Here is a 14661-nt window from a genome sequence, read left to right on the forward strand (position 1 = left end):
ACGGGAGACGTGACGGAGCCTCCCTCCGCTCCTTTTCCCAAGTGCCCACGGCCGGCCCTGCCTCCTCACCCCCCTTCAGGGATGGGGAGGCCTTCCCTAACCTCCGCTGCTGGGCACCCTCCCTCGGCGTGGGCCAAGCTTGGCCAAAGTGCCACCTAGAAGGCTTTCTGGAGGAGGGGGCCTTTACAGGGCTGGTGGGCAGCGTGAGGCCGCCTACGCCGCGCTCACCCACGGGACGGCAGCCCTGGCCCCTGGCCGCGCCAGTCCACGTGGGGAGCGAGCACCCAGGGCGACGGGGTTGGTCTCTGCGTCCTCTGGACCAGCATCCTAACCTCCCCGTCTCGCCGCGGGGACAGGGAACTGTTTTTACGTCAGCATGCCAGCGGGACCCCCAGACTCAAGCACCGACCCCTCGGGGGCACCCACAAGCCCCGCCCAGCCCGACAGCCTCCCTGACTGGCAGACGGAGCCTCGGCCCCGGTGCCAGGGCGGCCGCAGGCGCCCCAGCTGCTCCCCGCCCGGCCTGGCCCTCAGGGACGCAAGCAGCATCTTCCACACCATCGAGCAGCTCACCATCAAGCTCCACAGGCTCAAGGTGAGGGCAGGTCCCCAGACCCGTCACCCCCAGGGCCCTGACGCAAGGGACCCGGGTCACACATCGCCCTGCTGTCTTCCAGGACATGGAGCGCGCCCACAGAGAGCTGCTCAGGTCCCTCGGGGGAGACTCGTCTGGTGGCACCACACCCGTGGGCAGTTTCCACGCAGAGGCAGCCAGATGGACAGACAGCTCCCTGTCCCCTCCGGCCAAGGAGCCCCTGGCCTCAGACTCCAGGGACAGGCACCAGCCAGGGCTGTGCTCTGAGGACGGTGAGTGTGGCGCTGCCCTCTGGGTACCCACGCAGGGGAGGGGGAGGAGGGCTCTGTGAAGGGGTCTCATCACCCCCACCTGAGCACGAGTAATTCACACCCTCAGCTTCAGAAAGGGATCTTTCCAGGGAACCCTCACAGAAGCTCCCCTAAAAGTGGAAAACTTAGTATCGAACTCCATTTCCTTGGATCAGAGAGAGGATGGGTCTCCCCCCTTGAACCAGACAGGGGGTGGGGGTGGGGCCAGCGCGTAGCCACCCACGGGCTTGGGAGCAGCAGCGGCCACTCCCAGGCTCCGGGAGAAACTCCGCTTTCGTCGCAAAAGGCTCCAGAGGATGCACTCTCTTGAGCTCGGGTGCCGTGCAGGTGAACCCTAACAGGGAGGGTCACCCCAGAGGCCGGCCGCTCACTGCCCTCCTCGTCACCCCCCCCGCACAGGCTCCGACACACCCCTGGAAGAGTGCATGGCCCACGCAGCCTCGTGCCCAGGACTCTAACTGTCCAAACACCACATCCTCCGCGTCCCCACTCCCCCCGGGGACTGGCCCGAGGCAGGGGCACAGGGCAGCAGGACCCCAGACCTCTGCCCTGCAGTAGAGGCGGTCTAGCCGAGACCCCACAGGAGACCCGCATGTCCCTTGGTCCGCTCAGGTCCGGGTCAAATTTCAGTGTTCCCGTCTCCCCAGCCCCGTCCACGGCCTGGCACCCTGAGCATGCCGGCTGCACCCAAACGGCCCCCCAGACACACAGGTGGCAGGAGGAGGCTCTGTGTACGTGCACTTTCTTCCTCCCCTCCCCTCTTCGCGGGACCCCGGGGCTGGGGTGGGGTGCCTGCACCCCTGCCCTCCTTGTCACTTTGGTTTCCTATAAATATGTATGTACCATACGTGCATCTTGCTTTGTAAATAACCGAGCGGTTTCTGTCATCGGGGTGCCGGAGGCAGTCACAGAGGGCAGCTTGTGTCCTAACAGCCCAGCCCCGGGAGGGTCAGAGCTGAGCACGCCGGTCCCCCGCGGGCAGGAAGGTGTCCCAGCCCACCTGGCCTGAGAGCCCCGCCTCTGCGGCCCAGGCCAGAGCTGCTCCCTCCTGCGGTTCTCTTCAGGGGGATTCCGGACCCCACCTCTGTCCGCCCGTCCCCACCCTGTCCCTGTAGAAAACCAGTGTATCAGGTACGGCCCTGAAAACTGGGCCCCAGGAGGTGGGGTGGGGGTTTGAATGCTGGAGTCCCTGAACCTAACCCAGGACCGTCCCCAGGGGCCCCACAGCATTGGCCCCTGTTGCCGGGCCAACCCCCCACCCTAATAAAATATACACACTGTGCTAGGTGTATATATACATATATATATAAATATATATATAATATATAAAATATAGAGATGGAAATGACTGTTTTCCTGTTAAAATAATGTATACTCTTTCTTTCTTTCATGGTTAAGATTTTTTTTTTAAGAAAAGTTAAATATTCTTCAACCGTGGTGGTGTGTGTGTGATTTCTGAAACTGCCCTGATAAAGACAAGGGGGTGGTTCTCAGGCTCGGGTGGAGGGAACAAAAGGCAGCCCCTGCCCCTGGCGTCGAGCCCTCAGGCGCAGCTCTGGCCAGGATCTCCCCCAGCCTCTGTTGGGGGTGCAGCCCTCGTGGCCAAAGAAGCCACGGAACGTACCGCACACACAGGCAGGGGGCCCAGAGCCGGGGGACCTCAGGCAGGCCTGGCTGGTCCCCGCTGCCCTCAGCCCCCGCTCCCTCCCACGGGCCCTGGCAGCCCCGGAGGCCGCATCCCCCGAACCTCCTGCCTTTCGGACCTCATGGGCGGACCAAGGGACGGCTTCTCTTGCCACTCGGTCTCCTGGTCTCCCTCCCAGACCCAGCACGCCCTCCGTGCCGGCCTCATGGGCTTATGGTGCAGCCGGCACTGGACTTCCTACGACACGGTGCCTGGGAGCCGTAAGGAGGACTGGAGAGGCCAGCCAGGTCCCCTCCGGGCACCGGCAGCGTCCCACAGGTCATCTGTTCCATAGGTGCTCTCACCTGAGGCAGCACTGAAGGTAGAGATATGGGGGGGGGGGGGGGGGGGGCCGCTCTGAGGCTCCTCTGCAGCCCTGCTTCCTGCCATGCCGGCATCCCTGGTTTCACACCACCCACCTCCACAAACCACGGCTTTGGGGTTTGGGTGGAGGGCTTGGCCTTTACTATGTAGATACAGAGCGCCCTCTTCAAATCAGCCGCCCACTCCGCATCCTCTATGGAGTCCTTGCCTCCTGTGGGCGACTGCCAGCTGCAGAAGGAGTGGGGGCCTGGAGCCCTCCCCTTCCCCTGGGCCTGGGCGAAGAGGTTACAATCCCTGGGGTCCTGCGGGCAGCACGGAGAGGGAGAGAGCAAGCCGGGAGCAGGCCCCGGCCCGCCCAGGCTGAAGGGGCCAAGCTCAGCCCGGGGAAGAACTGGAAAACCCTTCAGCCACTTCTGGCCGCGAGACACGAACAGACTCAGAGTCCAAACGTTCCAAGGAGCTCTGGAACGGTTTTCAGACAATCTCGAGGGGCAACATACAGCAGTGGAGTTGGCTCGCGATCGAGATCGCCCCCAGGGAGGCCAGCCCACCACGCAGGGACCAGAGATGCTGCGACAGCCCGCGGCTCCGGGAGGCAGGTGGGAGGGGCTAGGTGGTCTCCTCCTCCCTGGGCCTGGCCTTGGTGACGGGGGCCCGTGGCAGCATCAGCTCCTGGATGGTCGCGTACGCAGGACATTGTGGGGAGAAGCAGTTTTTCTGCAAGAGTGAAAGGAAGGGGACGGTGGACAGAAGGGATGCAAGTCAGTCCTCCGGCAAGACAAAGCTTCCCGGGACAAGGTGGGCTAGGGGCCAGGGGACTCACCGCCAGGGACAGCCGCAGCAGCCCCACTGGGCCCTTGGACGGGCTCTTGGACTTGGAGAACTGGGCCTGGTACTGCACGGTGGCCAGGAAGCCCTCCAGCCCCACCTCCGTGATGCGGTTTCCTGGGAGAGGGAGCGACCCAGGTGGCCCCACTGCACCTGTGCCCCTCCCACCCAGCCCCTGCCCCTCACTTCTCCTCCTCCTGCTCCTCCCCTCCACACTCACCCTCCCTTTCTCCCTCTTCCCCACCGCCTCGCCCCCTCCCCGGCCTTCCTGCCTCGTTCTCCCGCCTGCCCACCCGGTTTCCCGCCTGCACTCCCAACTGCCAGGCCCGCAGCCCGACCTACTCTCGCCCCAGACCCTGTGCAGGAGGGCCTCCACCCTCGTGACGGCCAACCATGGGAGGACCGTGTTCTGCCCCGTAGGGTTGGGGGGGGCACCCCCAGGGCAGCACGGGGCCCCGGTGGCCTCACGGCAGGAGGACAGGGGTGCTCGGCAGACATACGGAGGAGGTTAAGGTGCAAAAGGACCTTGTTCCCAGGCACGAAAACCTTCCCGTCGCGGTGCTCCACCGGCTCCAGGAGCGGGTTGACCGTCTCTGTGGCTTCAGCAACCAGCTGCTAAAGCATAATCCCAATTGCAGCCGAGTAGAGGGAGCGAGCCCCCAGGCCACCAGTCAGTCAACATACATGCTTTGGAGACCAGCTATAGGCCAGGCTCTGTCCTAGGTGCTGGGGATACAAAGACACAATAAGCCCACGCCCTCCAGAAGCAACACTGTGAGGGGGGAGCCAGAAGGGGAAGGGGAAGGGGAAGGGATGGGCAAGCCCTGTGGAGAGAAGCTAGGGTGTGCGGAGCACAGAGGAGGCCCCCCGGCCCCCTCTCCGGGAGCAGGTGGCCCCTGTGCTGAAGCTTGCGGGGCATGTGACGGTTACCAGGCAAAGAGGGGGCGGAAGGTGTTCCAGGCAGAGAAAATGGCCAGAGAGGAGGCCTGAGGCGTTGGGGCCTTCCTAACAACCAGCCAGCGTGAGGAGGGCCCAGCGCTGGAGACAGAGGCCGACCCACGGACGGACCGGACCGGGGCAGAAAGGCAGCCCCCTGGGGCGCCCGGCTGACTCCGTGGGGAGGAGGAGCCTGCGTGCGACTCTTGATCTCAGGGTCCTGAGCTTGAGCCGCACGTTGGGCACAGAGACTACTTAATAAAACAAAACAATGTTTGAAGGCAGCCCAGCCCCTCTCTACCTGACCTTCCTCCTTAGTAGGATCTTGTGTCGGTGCCAGAGAAAACTCCCAAAAGAGGGGAGGCCCCTCCCTGCCTAGGGCAGGAGGTCTGATGATAGAGACAGACCCTTGGACAGCTGGAGGGCTGGGGCTGCCGGGCGCTGTGGAGTCAGCCCAGAAGGTTCCGAAGTAACGTGGGAGCCTCCCCAAGTTGAAAGAGAAAAGGGAGGCTCGGGCGGCAAAAGAAAAGGGGGCTCAAGGAGCCGAGCACAGGGTGGGGCGGCACCACGAGAGCCCTGCCTTCCCGGGGAGCTGAGAGGGGCACAGGGCCAGCGGGACAGTGTGGCCGTGGCCGTCCGGCTGGGAGGGAGCGGCCTCCTCCAGCCGGACAGAGGGAGCACTGAGCTCTCCCCCACCCCGCAAGGAGCCCGGTGGGGATGGGACGGTGGGGGGGGGGGGACCAGAGACCTTTGGGACGGTGTGGGGGGCAAGCACTCCAGGGGGCCAGGCTGCCACCACACCCCCACGCCCACCACCTCTCCCCTACCTCCGACTCCAGCAGGAAGCTGCGCTTCTCTTTGTTCCCGGTCTTGGGCCCTTTCCCCTTGCTTGTTTTCTGCTCAGGGATGGTGACCTCTGCAGGGGGCAGGGGGTGGGGGAGCCAGAATGCACAGGGCCCACTCCGGAGACCACCCAGGGGCCCCGGAGAGAATGGGGCGGGGGCGGGGGCGGGGGCGGGGGGGGGGGGGTGCGGAATCTCCTCACACCAAGGGTTGGGAGCAGCCGAACAGCTGGATGAACCACCCTGGCCAGGACGACGGTCCTCGTCTCAGAGCAGTGCCTTGGGGGTCCCCTCTCTTGGTAAACAACGTGGGGAGTGCGGTGGGCCAGGACGGGGCCACATGGGGCCGGAAGGACATCACCAGAAAATGCACGTGGAGGCGGAGGACAGGCCTCCCGTCCAGCCCCCCGCCGGCCCTCCCCCTGCACCGAAGAGGAGCCTCGAATGGGCACCAGCACTTACTCCCTTTGCCTGACTTCATGGGGTCTTCTTTCTTGGGGGTCCCTTGCGTGGGCGACTGCCCTGACCCTGACTTCTCCTCCTTCCTCACCGATTCCTGGGCAGCCAGTACAGTAAGGACGCAGATGGAACCCGCCTCCCCGGGCAGGACGGAGCCCGGCTGGGAAGGGGCCCACGCGGGACCTTCCACGGCCTTCCTCCCTCCAGCCCGGTTCCCCCAGCGCTGGCAGCACACCCACCCCCCCTGACTTCTCCTTCTTCTTGCTCAGGCCTTTCGGGGTCTTGGTTGTCTGCGTCTTGTCTGTCTTTTCCGCCAGTGCAGCACTGTTGACCTGTAGCAGCAGGTTCTTCTCACGGTCCGTTTTGGAGTCCCCAGGTCGGGAGGAGGAAGGCTGCGCTCACAGAAGGGAGGGGAGAGGAGGGGAAGGGAGGGGAAGGGAAGGGAAGGGAGGGGAGGGGAGGGGAGGGGAGGGGAGGGGAAGGGAGGGGAGGGGAAGGGAAGGGAGGGGAGGGGAAGGGAAGGGAGGGGAGGGGAGGGGAGGGGAGGGGAGGGGAGGGGAGGGGAGGGGAGGGGAGGGGAGGGAAGGGGATGGGAGAAGCAGCCAGCACCCCTTCCTCGAGGAGGGGTGAAGGGAAGCCCGGTGCCCCGCTGGCGGCGGGACTGACCGCACCCCCACGCCATCTCCCCGCCTAAAAGCTGAAACTGCGCGTTTGGGAGTCCTGGGGGTGCGGGGGAGGGGGGGTGGCAGTGGGAGAGGCTGGGGCGGGGCTGGGGGCTCAGACTCTCGCGTCCGGAGGGAAAACAGTAGACTTTCACTGAACTAAGGCAGGTGCACCGCGCGCACTGTCCCGTGCGACCCCGCGATAGAGCTGCGGAGCAGCCGGGCCGCAGAAGAGCACGCAGGCAGCGGTTAGGGAACGCGCCCCAGGTCCCGGGCTGTGGCCGGCTGCTCGGGGCGGTATCTAGTCCTTTCTCTCGCCCCCGCAGGAGAGGCTCCGCAGGGAGCGCAGACCTGCTAGGCCTGGGGTGGGCGGGGGGCGCTTCGGGCAGGGCCGCGGGCGCCCGGGGCTCACCGATCGCGAGCGTTCCTGCGTCCCTTTCTCCAGCAGGAGGCGGCGGCGCTCCACCACCTCGGTGTGCGTCAGCTCGAAGGGACGCAGGACCTGGGGCGAGCAGCCCGCAGTCAGACACCGGCGGGCGGGGGGGGGGGGGGGAACCCCAGCCTCTGCCCCACCGCCGCACCCACCTCGGCCAGCTTCAGGGCGCCCTGGTCCTGGATGCGGTTGTGCGCCAGCGACAGCCAGAGCAGGGCGCGGTTCAGCCGGAGGCCCTGGGGCGGGGGCGCGTGTGAGCCTGTGGCCCAGCCGTCCCGCCTCCGCCTCCAGTCCCCGCTCCCTGTCCCCCCCCCCCCCACGTACGTCCGCAATATAGCCGGCACCCGCGTCCCCGATGTGGTTGAAGGCCAGGTTGAGCGAGACCAGGGTCCGGTTGCAGCTGCGCAGCGTGGACAGAGCCTGGCCCAGCAGCTGCGCGCCGTGGTCGTCGATGTTGTTGTTCCGCAGAGACAAGTGCGCGATCCTGCGCGCAGAGGGAGAGCAGGCTGGCTGGGGACGTGGGGCCGCGCCCCCGGGGAGCCCAGCGGCGAACTCGGCGCGTAAGGAGGGCGCAACGGTCCGAGGGCAGAGGGGCAGGAGCGGAGGGTGCCTGGGGGTTTGTCAGGGGGCAGGACAGGGTGGACCAGGGCTGACCTGGTCCGGGGGACGGGCCCTAAGAAAGGGGGGGAGGAAAAGCAGTCTCACGGGCTGTCCGCGGCCATGAGCTTGTGATAGGACTGTTCCGGCAGCGGGTTGCCCTCCAGAGACACCTTCCTGAGGACGGGGGAGATCTGAGGACCTGGCGGCACCACTGGGGCCAGAGGAGGGAGGGGGTCGGACAGGACGTGTGGGTCTCTGGGGAGCAGCTTGGAAACAGCCCAAGGGTGGCCCTCCCTCCCGTGTAGGAAATTACACGGACAGTTCTTTCGACTAAAAACCCACAAGTTCTGGGGTCTTCGGTCAAGCGACAGACTCTTGATCTCGGCTCAGGTCTTGATCTCTCGGTTGGGGAGACGGAGCCCTGCATCAGGCCCTGCGTCCATGGGGTGCGGCCTGCTTGGGGCTCCGTCTCTCCTCTCTGCCCCTCCCCCACTTGTGCATGGGCACACGCTCTCAAAATAAGTATTAAAATATTTTTTTAAACATGAAAATCCGTAAGTGTAGCCATGTGAATGGGGTCACTCGCCAGCGCTAGTGACCGGTGATGAGGTGGCCTCTGAAAGGATTTCGGGATCCCACCTTCCTGGTACCCATGCCAGGTGTAGTCCCCCCACTCCCCCCCCCCCCAGTGTGACCCCCTTCCTACTGAATGGAATATGGCACAAATAATGAGGTGTCACTTCTAGGTCACAAAAGGACCGTGGCCCCTGCGTTGGGAGCTCTCTGGCCCTCTCTGGGATCCCCTGCGGGGCAGGGGGTGCATCCAGACGGCCAGACTGGCCCGGAGAGCCCTCCCTCCTACTGCAGCCCCACGGAGGTGGCCACTAGGTCAGCTGGGCGGCAGGTGCTCCAGCCCCAGCCGCCAGCTTCCTATGGGCCCACCGGGCCACCCCCACCACCGCGAGGGACCACACACTCCACACCCCCCACCCCCATGACCATCCCCCCACCACACACACACACACACACATCTGGGCAGGGGGCACCCAGCTCGTCCACACCCGCACCCAGGTCTATCTCCCAGAAACCGGAAACCAATAAACTGGTGTCGCTGGAAGCCCCCACGTGACACGTCGTGTGGCGACCCCCACAAGCCTGGCTTCTCCCGCAGCAGCAGCAGGCGCTGGGAGAACGCAGGCCCTTTTCCAAGTCACCACTAACACTGAACCAACGGCTAGAAGCTTCTCTACTTAAAAGTTCTCTCCCAGGGTTTATTATCACAGGAGATTCATTACCTTTCGGGTTGGCTCCTCCTTCACCTAAAGGCCATCACGTTCATTTTCAATTATTCGCCCGCGGCGATCTGACTTACTTTCTTAAGAGGAATCCCTACGTCTGTTTCCGGTTCCCATGATGGAAACAAATTACGTTTCCTCCGCTGAGGGAGACCCAACCCCGCCCTGCAGGAACGTCCCACCGGCCACCAGGGGAAGACCCGTAGCCCCGGAAGACCCGTAGCCCCGGAACGCGGAGGGTGTGTTCTGTGAAGCAGGATAAACCAAAGGTGCTGGGGAAGCCTCCAGAAGGAGTGCGAGGCCCCACACCTGTAGCGACACCGCCTCCCACCTGGCCCCTGCCCCCTCCATTCCTCCTCCACAACTCGGCACCACCTCCTCCAGGCAGCCCTCCTGTCTCGCCGCCCAGCAGCCATGAAATGGGGTGGCACTCTTTCTCTGCCCCCACTCCCTGCCCCACGAACCGCCACAGTGCCCACGCGGCCCTGCAGTGTCTGCCCTAACCTCTCCCTCCCCCACCGATGCCGATGCCGGAGGAGAAGAGCCAGCCCTTAGTCCCGCGTTAACCCCCAGGCAGGAAACCCCCAGGGAGAGCATGGGTGGTCGTGGTGGCGAGGAGAGGGGTCGGGGCCCAAAGGCCTGTCTCTTTAGGCACTGGTGTGGCATAAAAGGGACCCCCTCCTTGTCACACTGGAGCTTCCAAACCTCCCTCCCGCCCCAGGGACGCCACCGCCAGTCTCCTCCCCAAACTGCTCCCGGCCCCCCGCCCCAGGTCCGTCCTGGGGCCCTCCCCACCTGCCCTCCCGCCTCTGACCTGAGCGTGGGCGCGCAGAGAGGCAGGAGGGCGATGAAGGTGCTCAGGGTCTTATCCGTCAGCCCCACCTTCCACAAGCTGGACTTGGGAGGTGCGGAAGCCAGCTGGAGCCTCACCCCCTTCCCCGCGTCCCCTCCAGCCACACGGTCTCCCGGGCGCCCCTTCCACCGTCCCGGGCCTCCCGCGCCCCTGCCCTCGGCTCTTTATCCCCCGCCCCGGCCCACCCACCCCGTGCCCTCACTTTATGGCCTGCAGCTGGCTGAGGGTGGGCAGACATTTGGAGAAGATGCCCAAGATCCGCTCCTCGACCCTCCAACCTGTGGCAGCAAGAAGAGGGAGGGGCCTCAGGCCCGGGCCAGGGGGGTCCGCGGTGTGGGGGGGACTGCGGGGCGGGGGGGGGGGGGGTGCACCGCCGGGAGGTGGGAGGCGGACTGAGGGCGGAGGGGCACCGCGGGGCCGGGGGTCGTCGGGGCTCAGGTCCAGGGGGCGGGGCAGCGCGGGGTGGGGGAGCGTCGGGACTCAGGACGAGGGGAGGTCCGCGGGGTGGGGGGCCACCACGGGGCGGGGGGGGGGGCCGACTCGGGGCGGAAGGGCACCGCGGGGCGGGACTCAGGCCGGGGGAAGGTCCGCGGGGCGGGGCGGGGCTCACCGCGGATGTAGATTTCCTTCACCCACTTGTCCTCGGGCTCCAGCTCCACCTGGATCGTGGGCCGGAAAAACACGTATTTGCTCTCCAGGCTGTTGAGGCTGCAAGACGCCGACAGGCGCTGATCGTCTGCAAGGCAGGGGTGCAAGGAGCGGGGTGAAGAGGGAGGAAACAGAAGCGCCGGCCCAGGGCGGCCAGAGGGCAGTAGCCCCCAGGTGTGGCCGGGCCAGGGTCGCCGAGGGTTTGGGGAGGAAGGCGGGAGACTCGCCCGCCTCCACACCCGCCACTTGGAAGCCTCCCTTCGGCGCGCCGCACCCCTGCCCTGCGCCCCCCGGCCTTTGACCCGCCCAGCGAAGGGGGGCCCCTGGCACTCACTCACCCTGGGCGGGCTTTTCCGACATCGAGGCGGAGGGGACGAAGGCCGGGTGCGGGCGAGGCCGGGTGACCACCTTGGGGAAGTCCGTGTAGCCCGAGCGCGTGCAGAGCTCGGCGAAATCCGTCTCGAGGACCCCGGTGCACTGGTATTCCTCTGCGGGGTGGCGAGAGGTGAGGGCGGCCGGGCCCGCCGTGGCCGGGGGGGGGGGGGGGGGGGGGGGCAGCAGAGAGCAGCGGGCGCCCGCGGGGACCCACGGGGACCGCGCCGGCGACGCGTCCCCAGGCTCAGCCGCCCGGGGCTTTGGGCCCCGCGGCGGCTGGGCGCCCCCCTCCCGGAACGGCATCCTTACAGCCAGTGTTTAATCTAAGATGCGTGGTAAAGACCCACGCTGGGGACACTTGAGGGCAAACCGCGGGAAACCCAGACCCGGGAGAAAGGGGGCGGCCGGGCGCCTCCCCTCTGCGCTGGGGGCTCCACCCACCCACGGGTCAAGGCCGCTTGCGCTGCGCTCCCCGCCCCGGGGCAGGGGGGCGCTCCACCTCCCACAGTGTCCCCAGCCCGGCCTCCTCCCGTGCCCCTTGTTTGCTGGGACGGCCCAGCGTCACCCGGGGAAAGAAGCCCAGGTCGGACCGACGTGAGCCTGGGAAGGAAGCCAGGAGCGCCTGTCACCCCGCCCCCACCCCACGCGGACACTGAGCTGCCGCAGAGCCTCGGGCTTTTATTTACGCAGCAACGTGTTTATAGCACTTGTTTGTTCTGAGTGCTTTAGAAATATCACCCCACTCAAGACTCCCATTCATTCAGACCGACGCTCCCCACATCCCATCCTGAGGGCTACGCAACCCGGAGTCCTCAGGGACCCGAGGTCTTTCCCGCTTCCCCATGGGCATCCCAGGAAGAAGTGGTTCCTGAAGATGAGAAGGGCTGTCCCTGGCGCAGGGGAGAGTCTGGAGGCCGAAGGGTTGGCCCGGTACCAGCCTGCTCTTCCAAGTGCTGGCAGCCTGGAGCCGGAGCCCCCGAGGCACCACCACCGGCCTGTGCCGAGCTGAGCCGGAGGAGAACCGGTGCAGCTGACCACCCGGGAGCCTGCCCGGAGGCCCAGATGGCCTGGAAGCAGGTGCTCAGAACAAGGGGGGACGAGACAGGTTCTGGTGGCAAAGGAGCGAGACCGGGGGGGGGGGGGGGGGACAGGGGCACAAGACACATCAGCTCCAGGGACAAGGCGGTTGAGAGGAGGCTCAGGGCCCCAGGGAACCCCCTTGCACAGCCGCCTCCTGCACACCGCCTGCCTTCTGGGCTGTTCCCCCTGCTGGGGGAGCCCCTCACCCCTTCCTCCCTTTGCTCCCACCACCCTTCTCTGTAACAGAGATTCTCAAACCTGAACAGGCCAGGAGAGCCGGTCAAAACAGTTTCCTGGGCCGCCTCCCCAGAGACCCTGATTCCGAGGGCCAGGTGGAGTCTGTGAATTTGCATTTCTAGCAAGCTAACAACAAACCGGTGATGCCAAAGCTACTGGTCCAAGGCCGGCGGCTGAGAGCCTCTGCTCTGGAGCCGGGCTGCCCAGCAGAACTTCGCGGGCACATGGAAATGCTCTCTGCGCTTCAGGCCGCCTTTACCTGGTGGCCAGTGAAGCTCTAAAGGGGGCTTGTCCCCGCTCCGTCCCTCCCACACTCCTTCCTCACGCTCTCGGCTGACCTTGCCTTGCACTTCTTGAGAAACAGAAGCCACCAGATGGGGTTTCCACTAAATCTCTAAACCTTCCTGCGGCCGCCATCACTCTCTACCCGGCTGGAGCCCTGAGCCCCGCATCTGCCCCACCACTGCCCTCAGTGCCACTCCGTGTTGCCCTGGGCGGTCGCCACGCCCACTCTCTCCCACCTGTCAGCTTCTCTGCCAGCTGCTCCCCCCCAACAATGCCTCCAAGTGCTCCACTCTTCTCTGCACATGCTCCCCGCTGCCCCAGGGGAACCTCTTTCCTCCCCAGGCCTTAAATACACCCGGACATCAGCAGCTCCCAAAGTGCCGGCTCCAGCCTTCCCTCTCTTGGGTGCTCCGGACCCCGGTGTCCAGCTGACGGCACCCCTTGGGGGACTTCTCCCACGTGCCCTTGCTTCAGGCTTTCCTGTCTGCGCGGATGGCACCTCAACCCACCTACTGCCGAGCCCAGAAACCTGGGAATCGTTTCTCCCTTCACTTCCCACCCGAGCCGAGACTCCACCGGTTCTTTCGGCTTCTACTTGGGAACTATTTTTCCAAGAAGTCTAACTCATTCTCCCTCGCTGCTCTACCCCAACTACCACTGTCCCCCGTGTGGACTGGCGAAATGCCTGGATTCACCTCCCTGCCTCCACACTCTTCCCTTCCTCTCCACTGTTTATACAGAGCGGTGGGGGGGGGGGGGGATGCAGCTGGGTTCCTACCTGTAAAACATTCTACATTGTCTTGTCTCTCCTTCTGGAAAATGCTCTTTCTCCAGCTCTCACAGCTCCCCACCCCCCAGCCACCCTGACGAGGAGGTAGCCCCTGACCAAGTAATGACTATCAGAGCCTCTTCCCAAGTGGTTTTCCCGTGAGTCCAGGGACAGCAAGCCCCGTCCCTCTCAAAGTGGATGGATTTGAATCAAGGAGCCTTCCACCAGGGGTGCCGGCTGGCTCAGTTGGTAGAGGGCACATCTCTTGATCTTGGGGTCATGAGTTTGAGCTCCACGTTGGGTGTGGAGCCTACTTAAAAAAAAAAAAAAAAGGACTTCCAGTAAATTCCCCTCTGTGCATCATTTATGTGGGCTGGGGTTCCGTCCCTTGCAACACACAGAGCCACACGCTGACTTCCCTGGTTTTCTTTCCCCAGAGAGTGTGAACGGACCCTGTGCATCTCCGCATCCAGAAAGTAATTGTTGAATGAATGAGTAAATAAAAATCAACTCAAAGTCACCTCCTGGTAGGTTCCCCTCCCTGCACCTGGTGTCCCTCCCCGGGGCCTTCTTCTCATACATCTCATCACACCTTATCCTGTTTGTCAGCGTCCCAAACCACAGGGTGGGTTCTTTAGGATCGAGTTCGATTCAAAGCTGTGCCAAGTTGACTTTCAAGAGCTGGGCTGCGAGAACCGTGATCTGTAGGCCAAGATGGAGCAGAGAGCTGGGCACAGGGGTGCACAATGTACGCTCGTGGGATCAACAAAGGAATTTGCAGTGTACAAAACACCTTCCCACCGCCAGCTCCCTTGTTCCTCACATGTCCCATGTCCGCACTACACAGAAGGGTGCCCGGGGCCACACGCCTAATAAGGGTCACCACGCAGGAGCTGGTTACACGCACCAGGTGAACACAGAAAGCCTCAGCACCGGAGCTCCCACGGCGACCCCCGGCTCGCCCGCCGCGCGCTCCAGGCCGGCGCTGCGCCCCGCACAGCGACCGTGCCCACCCGCCCGCCTACCGGGGTTCTTGGGCTCCTCCTCGCCCACCGGCGGCAGGACGAGGACCGGCTTCTCCTTGGCCCCGCGATCCCCCTTCTTGGTCACCGTGCCGGACGACTTCTGGGTCCCGGGACGCGGGGCCCTGGGGGAGGCCCCGGGCGTACTCGCCTCGCCGGACATGCCGGCGCCGTCCGCAGCGGCCCCGGGACGGCCCACGCGGCGCGGAGGCGAGACGGGACTCTGTGGGACTCGCCCTGGGGGAGGACTGAACCTGGGGTCTCTATTCCGCTGCCACCGCCCCGCCCCGCCGCGCCCGCCGCCGCGTGGTCTCCGCGTCCCTCTCCAAGACAACGCGCGCGGCGGGAGGGCGCAACAGTTACAGCCGCGGGCAGGGGAGCCCGGGGGCGGAGCCAAGGAGAGAGCGAGGGGGCGGGGCGGGG

General features: G+C 65.2%; 2 protein-coding genes across 24 annotated transcripts in view; one reads left to right on the forward strand and one right to left on the reverse strand.

Moving 5' to 3' along the window:
• Positions 1-2338, forward strand: part of ARHGEF11 (Rho guanine nucleotide exchange factor 11) — an 87013-nt gene extending 84675 nt beyond the window's left edge. For all 11 annotated transcript variants that reach the window (XM_023247568.2, XM_023247561.2, XM_023247563.2 and 8 more), the window contains 3 exons: positions 357-595; positions 678-867; positions 1306-2338. In XM_023247568.2, the coding sequence (XP_023103336.2) occupies positions 357-595; positions 678-867; positions 1306-1364 (488 nt within the window). In that variant the 3' untranslated portion in view covers positions 1365-2338. The remainder of the gene's footprint in view (positions 1-356; positions 596-677; positions 868-1305) is intronic.
• Positions 2339-3364: 1026 nt separating this feature from the next.
• Positions 3365-14581, reverse strand: LRRC71 (leucine rich repeat containing 71). 13 transcript variants are annotated; one of them, XM_023247575.2, is made up of 16 exons: positions 14242-14581; positions 10809-10958; positions 10433-10558; positions 10025-10100; positions 9784-9861; positions 7780-7848; positions 7399-7558; positions 7227-7310; positions 7054-7143; positions 6219-6311; positions 5983-6076; positions 5506-5594; positions 4427-4468; positions 4243-4357; positions 3738-3859; positions 3365-3631 (listed from the first exon to the last, which is right to left on the reverse strand). In XM_023247575.2, the coding sequence occupies exons 1-16, from the start codon at positions 14399-14401 to the stop codon at positions 3524-3526; spliced, it is 1656 nt and encodes a 551-aa protein (XP_023103343.1). In that variant the 5' UTR covers positions 14402-14581; the 3' UTR covers positions 3365-3523. The 13 variants fall into 13 exon arrangements, with proteins under 13 accessions (XP_023103343.1, XP_023103347.1, XP_023103346.1 ...); XM_023247579.2 differs by having other exon boundaries at positions 4268-4354; positions 6219-6371; positions 14242-14580; XM_023247578.2 differs by having other exon boundaries at positions 4268-4357; positions 6219-6371; positions 14242-14580.
• Positions 14582-14661: the final 80 nt, after the last annotated feature.

Source organism: Felis catus, chromosome F1 (genome assembly GCF_018350175.1).
Source record: "Felis catus isolate Fca126 chromosome F1, F.catus_Fca126_mat1.0, whole genome shotgun sequence".
Taxonomy (NCBI): Eukaryota; Metazoa; Chordata; class Mammalia; order Carnivora; family Felidae; genus Felis; species Felis catus.

What these genes read in the sequence shown, in the direction of transcription:
- LRRC71 (XM_023247570.2), bottom strand. Translation starts at nt 14,401, where the DNA reads ATGTCCGGCGAGGCGAGTACGCCCGGGGCCTCCCCCAGGGCCCCGCGT. An exon ending in CGCAGGAACGCTCGCGATCG is followed by an intron (nt 6,372 to 7,053) that starts GTGAGCCCCGGG and finishes CTGTGAGCGCAG; the next exon opens with CCTTCCTCCTCCCGACCTGG. An exon ending in ATAGCTGGTCTCCAAAGCAT is followed by an intron (nt 4,358 to 4,426) that starts GTATGTTGACTG and finishes ATTATGCTTTAG; the next exon opens with CAGCTGGTTGCTGAAGCCAC.